The 7,672-nt window shown below is 50.5% G+C and overlaps 1 protein-coding gene across 1 annotated transcript; it reads right to left on the reverse strand.

The window, feature by feature from the left end:
* Positions 1-355: 355 nt before the first annotated feature.
* Positions 356-7,606, reverse strand: RPUSD4 (RNA pseudouridine synthase D4). The gene is made up of 7 exons (XM_006270127.4): positions 7,428-7,606; positions 6,590-6,755; positions 5,530-5,731; positions 4,148-4,241; positions 3,900-4,050; positions 1,964-2,061; positions 356-933 (listed from the first exon to the last, which is right to left on the reverse strand). The coding sequence occupies exons 1-7, from the start codon at positions 7,572-7,574 to the stop codon at positions 727-729; spliced, it is 1,065 nt and encodes a 354-aa protein (XP_006270189.2). The 5' UTR covers positions 7,575-7,606; the 3' UTR covers positions 356-726.
* Positions 7,607-7,672: the final 66 nt, after the last annotated feature.

Here is a 7,672-nt window from a genome sequence, read left to right on the forward strand (position 1 = left end):
TCCCTATTGAATTGAGTGAGAGAATGGAGGGAGTGACAAACCCATAACTTTACCCCACAATAATGGAGACCAGCTCCAAAACCCTGTCTCTCCACACCCTGGTAAGGAGGATCCCCAGCCAACATTGGGAGGGAGTGGAAAAGAGCCAACTCAGTCACAAGGCAGAATTTACTACCGCCCCAGTAGAAATCCAAATAGGACTTCTCAACACAGGCACACTGATAAATGGACCAGAGGCGACATGTGGCATGCTAGTGCCTCCTGCTGCTGGCAGCTCAGCCACAGCTGCCGGTAGCCCCAGGGCCCACACAACTTGGCTTTCTCGTATGTTAAATGACTCCTGGAAAACCGTCACTGATGAGAATGAGACCAGATCATTTACTGTTTGGAAAGAAGTCTACTTCTTGGGTTTGGACTCCTCTCTGATCAGTGTCTGCCAAGCCTCTGCTGGCTCCTTAATGGCAAACTACTGGACTCTTCCTGACTCCAGTAACATTTCTGCACAGATGCTCAAACCTCCCTTGGGAAAACGAACAGCTTAAGATCAGCCAAGCAAACCAAAACGCACTCTGTCCCGTTGTTGTTTTCCTTCAGCAGCAGAGATTACTGATCTCCTCACATTGCTTCTTCCGAGGCAGGTAGCCCTGTGCAACTGGGGAGCAAGACTCCATAGTAGAACTGGCTCCATGGCAGCTGTAGGGACAGACAGACAGCTGCAGCCTTGTCTCACTTCTCTTGAAATTCTGGGACCTTCAGCTTCAGCCGTTCTAATGAGATTTTAAAGAAAACAGGGAGCTTGCAGACCAAATCAATCTGCTTGTCCCCTCCGGTCCCCAGTGGCAGGGCGAGCCCATGGGCATGCAGGTGGAGGGGAAGGTGACGTGCTTTCGCCTGTTCCAATCCCAATCTCCTCAAGGCATCCTCAGGAAGCTTCTACACAAAAGACAGATGGATAAGAGCAGTGCTCAAATATTAGGTGATGCCCTACACCCCTGTCCTCCTCCCTCCCCTCCCGCACTACTGAAGAAGACCACAGAAAACAAGACCTCTGCGAGCAATGCAAACTGCAAGTACAAGAGACACAGAATGGCGAGAGGCTGCCAGGCACCACCACGGCCTACGAGGTACTTGCCTGAGAGAAGCTTCCTAGGAGCCCTACATGGCCCTCTGACCCAGTGACAAACAAAATAGTCTGTAAGCTAGAAGGTAGCCAAATGCCCTCTGCATCAGAGAAGGCAGAACATAGGATCTCCCATGATCACTCCTGTCCACCTCACACAGAACAAAGCATCTGAGAATTTGAGTTGACTGAGGCCACAAGATCTGCTTGCAGCCCCCACCCATTTCCTGGGAAAAGAGGCTCTGGAATCCTCAGGGGGGTGCCCACTTACCCTTCTAGGAGTGAGATGCTCCAGATCTGTGGGGTGCAGAGGAGGTCACCCATGATACCTCTTTAGCATATCCCCTCCACCTTTTGCCTAAGAAAATAGGCTTTGGGAACTTCCTAGTGGTGGTGATGCCTGCAGACCCCAGAGTGAGATGCCCCAGGATCTTCCTTGTGTGAAGGGAACCCATCCTTTTAGGGTTAGAGCGAAGCATTATTATATGACATAGGTACATCATGCCTGCAAGGTCATCAATCACTGGACCACACGAAGTATCCAGCAGGATATTTGGGACTGAGCTCATTGGCCTCTGTTCTACTCAGAGCCAGAACAACTTTCACCTGCTGGGAACCTGACTGGATAACTCCAATTCCTTGGTATGGAGGAGCTAGATGCAGCAGGCTCTATACAGGCAAAAGTGTACTGCCAGGACAAGATTAGCAACATGGCTCCTACCAGATTGGGGAGCCTTTCCAGGGAGTTGGGGTTGCAGAAGGAACACAAGGCCCTGCAACTGTCCCCCCCCCCAAGACCCAGCAGCTGCAAATCCTTTTTTCCTCATTATGTCCCCCCCTTACCTGGGGTGCCAGCTTGCTCCAGTGCGAGTATTTATGATCCCCAAGGACCGGACACCCCAGGCCATAGGCCAAATGGACCCGAAGCTGGTGCTTCACTCCTGAATACACAAGAAGTGGGAGGAAAGGGAAAAAGGGGCAGAAAAAAAAAAACATGTTAAGTCTCTGCCTGAACATGTCCGTTACCCACCCAGACTATCTGCCAAACCCAACCAAAACTCAAAATTGTGAGTAGGTATCAACTGGATAATCCTGTCAGGGATCACTCCAGCAGCCAATAAGGCCTGCACCAAACAAGCACTCGAAGGGGAATTTGGACACAGTTGGTCTCCAAAAGCATAGGCATAGACCAGTTACTCTCACCTCTATCCTTGGGAAAACCTTTGGAAAATTATTAAGGATCACATTTATGGAAGTCCAGTGGTGAAAGCAATGCTAAAGGGCAACCACCACAGATTCACAGCAGGTAGATCCTAACTGATCAACCTTGTTTCTTTTTACAACCAGGTCACAAAATGCTTAGACGCAGGAATTGAGGTGGATGCCATCTACTTGGATTTTAAGAAGGCCTTTGATAGGGTATCTCATTATATTCTTAGAGATAAACTGAGTGACTCTGATGTAGATGATTACATGGTCAGGTGGTGTCAAATTGGCTTAGGGGGTTGCACCCAGAGAGTGGTAGTGGATGGGTCAGCATCAACTTGGAAAGATGTGGGCAGTGGAGTCCCACAAGGCTCGGTCCTTGTACCGGAGCTGTTCAGTGTCTTCATCAGCGACTTGGATGAGGGCGTGGAAAGCACTCTGTCCAAATTTGCAAATGATACCAAATTATGGGGTAAAGTTAACATACCAGAGGGTACTGAACGAATCCAGGTGGATCTGGACAGGTTGGAAATGTAGGTGAAACAGAATAGTATGCAGTTCAATAAGGACAAATGCAAGGTGCTGCACCTAGGGAGAAGGAATCACTAGCACACTTACAGGCTGGGGGAGGACCTTCTCAGCAGCACAGCAGCAGAAAGGGATCTTGGACTCACTGTCAACTCCAAGATGATCATGAGTCAATGTGATGACGTGATCAGTAAAGCTAACCATATTTTATCATGCATTAGCAGGTGCATGACAAACAGGTTCAGGGAGGTGATACTTCCCCTTTATGTGAAATTGGTCAGGCCGCAGTTGGAGTACTGTGTCCAGTTTTGGGCGCCACACTTCAAGAAAGATGTGGACAACCTCGAGAGGGTTCAGAGGACAGCCACTCGTATGGTTAGGGGCCTACAGGCAAAGCCCTATGAGGAGAGATTGAGGGCCTTGCATCTCTTCAACCTCCGCAAGAAAAGGCTGAGGGGTGATCTTGTGGCCATTTACAAATTCATGGGGCGGGGGGGGGGGGGGGGGGGGGGGACACGACAGCAAGGACTAGGAGATGCTGTTTACCAGGGCACTCCTTGGGGTAACTAGGAACAATGATCACAAACTGACGGAGAACAAATTTAGGTTAGACATAAGGAAGAGCTTCTTTATGGTAAGAGTTGCCAAAATCTGGAATGGGCTTCCAAGGAAGGTGATGTTCTCCCCTACTTTGGGGGTCTGTAAGAGGAGGCTAGACATATACCTGGCTGGGGTTGTCTGACCCCAGTGATCTTTCCTGCCCAGGGCAGGGGGTCGAACTCTATGATCTGCTAAGGTCCCTTTGAACCCAAATATCTATGAATCTATGCTCCTTTCAGATCTATTTCAATCTTATTTAATAGGCTGCTCTACCAAGTCCTGAATGCCTGGACACACCCAGGGTTAGCTTGGGTCCTCCTTTCAGGCTATGGTCGTCCCCCTCATAACAGTTACTTCCACAAAGGCAGTGAAGGAAGAACACAAGACTAACGAATGAAATCTCTGAGCATTAAACCTCCCTCCCATGGGCCACAATATGCCTTACCTGTGATTGGTTGGAGCTCCAGGAGGGAGCAAGAGGCAGAGCTAGCCAGAACACGGTATCGGGTCACTGCACTCTGAGCAGCTCGGTCCTTGCGCACTTTGACCAGCTTTCCTTCCTCAGAAGACAGGTGATAGTTTGGTGCCAGCGTCATCTGAACCAGAGGGAGAGGGTAGGTCAAGAGAAACACCTCTGCACACTAAGAGCAAAGGAAACAAAGGAGAGGTATCTATTGGGGTAAGTTCACCTACCTTATAGTGGGACTGATGGCTCTGCACCTCCTTTTCCACAATGGGAATATCCACCAACCCCTCTGAGGGGACTGGGACCCCCACAACGATTGCCCTACAAAAGAAGACTCTTAGTTGATGGCAAACCAGTGTCCAGCACTCACAAGCAGCTGAAGTACAGTTTTCTTCATGTCTCTAAGGGTCTTGTTATACCTTACACCAAGTTGCACAAATGTTGCTCAGTGTTAATGGTATCTCAAGTTTTGAGCAGTCATTTTGAGCCCAGCCCAGAAAGCAGAAGTAGCAGTGGCAGCAGCCAGGCTGACAGGTTGATCTTTCCCTGCCTGCTCTCTGGGATGGGCAACATAGGCAGCCACAAGCAAGAAGAGGGGATGGGGGGATTAAGTTGGGAGGATCTGGGGATTCAGCGAGTTTGATCCACGCCAGTGAAGGAAGCTTGGCGGGGAGAGGGGGGGGGCGTGGAGGAGTTACACTAAGGTGCAACTTAGAGTTGGCTACGCCTCAGGGTAACACGAGCTGTGTAACACAGATCAAAGATAATCCTGTCGTGGAGTGGCATAACTTTGAGCTGCATAATGAGTGCTTAAAACTAGTTTCAGGTGTTAAAGTGTGGACAATCTGGGTGTTAAAAGCTCGAGGAGCTGCCCAAAATTACCACGCAACGAGACCCTGAGGCTTTGTGGTGTCAGAAACAGGGTCAGAGCCCCAAGGTTCTGCCCACTTGCAAAGGTCCCATCCCCCCAACATAGATGGCTGAAGAGTGCAGGATGCCTTCTTCAGTAACTCTCCTATGAATGCCAGAGAAAGAATATAAAATCCTCCTACCCCTACAGGCTGCGTAGACAGCCCCTACCACCCAAAGGAGCAAGAGGGGTAGATCTGTCTCCTGACTCATGCATCACACATACAGCACATAGTAACAAGCAATTAGGCCTAGCACCTAAATGTTCCATGTCTGACTCCCCAGCACAGTGCAAGCAAACCAGAGCAGATAGTGCTGCCATCACTCCCCGTGGGAGTACACAAAAACACAATTACGCACGGACAGTTCAGGGTCCATTCAGCAGTTCAAAGACCATCCAAGCCAGTGCCTCAGTGGTGTCTGCGGCCTATGGAAATCACCAAGGGAAAGCCATCTAGTTTCCAAGAGAGATGTGCAATGGCTTGAAGAATCACTGCCAGCCCTAGTTCCTCCTCTCTGTTGCCAGTCTCTGCAGAAACTCCAGTCTGAATGGGTGGGGGAGACCATTCTTTCCCCTCACCTCAAAGGGTGTTTCCCAAGAGCAGTGTGGGAAACATACTGCTTCTGCCCACACTAACACTATTCATCTTTTACAGGGCACGTGTCCTTCCAACAAACCAAACCCAAAGACTTCTCATACCTGTAATTCTTCTCCACCTGACGAGTTTTAAAGAGATGCTGGATCTCATAAGCTATGTCGCTGTTCCTTGCTACCACCATCACACCTGTTGTCTCCTTATCCAGCCGGTGACACAAGTGCAGGGGTTCAGCTTTCATGCCATCCAGCATCTTTGCCAAAATGGGTAAAACATCAGTGATGCAATTTCGGACACCAGGTCCACCTGCGTGATTGAAGGGGTAGCAAGATATTAAAAACAGGATAGAGCATGGAGAAGAACTCCCTGGGGAAACAGCATTCCCTAAGCACAGAGCCAATGACAACAAGCTCTGTCAAGGAGCCTACAGAAAGAACCTGGCATTTCATGGACTAAAACATCCTTTTGGAGACGTATTAGTCACACAGACTCTCACAGGCTAGGGCAGATTTGCTGAAACACTTCCAGATCTTAGCTTGACTAGCAACTCTGGGGGCTCTAGAACTCTGGCCACTGGGTTCACCACAGACTCACAAAACAAACACACAGGACTTGCCCCAAGCGCCTACCCAAGCCATGCAACGTGACCCCAAGTTGATAATTATCATCACTGTTGCCTTAAGAACTGATTCAGGACAGAAAACCCTAATATTATCAGGAAACAGAGAGAAAGAGATTGAGAGAGAGAGAAAGGGGAGTGAATATGTTATTAGCTGACCCTGCTTTCCCACAAAGCTAATAAGAAACATTTTGGGCTACAGCTCCACTTCAGATTCACTGCTGAAGTCACCATTCACCAGGCTCCATTTAGACATAAAAAATGATGGCCTGCATCACACAGGAAACTGGATTAGATAACAAAGGTCCATTCTCACTTTGCATTGATCTACAAATCAGCAGGATGGAGTCTCACAATGATTTGAGTGATATTTGTAGCCAAAAATCAATTAACATCACTTAAGGTAACACAGGACCAGATGTTCTGGTAGCCACAGCGAAAGGGTTAGTAAAGTCCCCATGATGAGCTACTTCTCCCAAAGCTGCTAATACACAATCGTAGCATCACTACTGGCATTGCACAACAGACTCCCTGCCCCCGCTCACCATGCACAGGGATGCCATAAGGCTTGTTAATCACCACAATTTTCTCATTCTGGTACAGGATCCCATTCTTTAGTGCTTTGGCCAGCACATTGGGATGAACCCGCTGGAGCTGCTTGCTGAACCTGTCAAGTTGACGGACCCGTCTCGAGAGCGGCGATTTGGGCGCCTGCAAAGATCAAAAATTACTATTAGTGGAGAAAGGATGGTTTTATGTGGCAGGGATTCAGGGGCCAGAGCTTAACTCCTGGCCCTGCCACAAACTTCTTCTGCAACTCAGCTTACTCCCTGGGTCTGCTTCAGCCCCTCATTTCACACAGTGTTGCTAGGATAACATCAACAACACAGAGAGAGGGTTACTGTGTGAGAACCATCACAGGCACTGCCCCACACTCCCAGCACAACTGCCATGATGGGACTGGACCTCACCACACGCAGAGGCCTGTGCCAAACTAACCCAGTGCCTACATTTTCCTGACTAGGTCGGGTTTCAACGTCTGCTGCATACAGGCCCAAGAGCCTGGAGACCAGGATATCATTTTAATCCCCGCTGAGCACAGCTCTCTGAGCAGCGAGGAGCAGACCACGGGAAGCAAGAGGTCAGATGAGGCTTTTGCCATGGCCGCCCTGCGCCTGCTCCAGTCCAGGAGTTACAAGTATACTGCACGTGAGAACGACAATGCCGCAGAAGCCAGTGTCGGCAGAGGATGGGGGCGCTCGTCACGGCTAGACCGGTGTACGTTTAGTCTGTATCTGAAGCAGACGCACGTACAGCCCCGGGCCCGCCTCGCAGGCGCGTGCTCCGACGCCGCGAGGCATGCCGGGACCGCGGCGCTCTCACCTTGCCCCTCGATTCTTCGCGTTGCTGAGCCCGCAGCTTCTCCGCCAGCTGCTCCGCCGTGGCCGCGGCGCCCAGCGCCTGCGAGGTGGAGAAGGGCCGCGGCCCCGCCCCGCACAGCAGCAGCCCGAGCCTGCCGCAAGCCGCCATCTCGCAGCGTCCCCAGCTAGGGGCGGAGCTCCAGACCCCGCACCGCCAGCGCGCCTATGAGGCGCCGTATCAGCAGGAGGCTCGGCGAGTCATCGAGA

This window comes from Alligator mississippiensis, chromosome 16 (genome assembly GCF_030867095.1).
Source record: "Alligator mississippiensis isolate rAllMis1 chromosome 16, rAllMis1, whole genome shotgun sequence".
NCBI lineage: Eukaryota > Metazoa > Chordata > Crocodylia > Alligatoridae > Alligator > Alligator mississippiensis.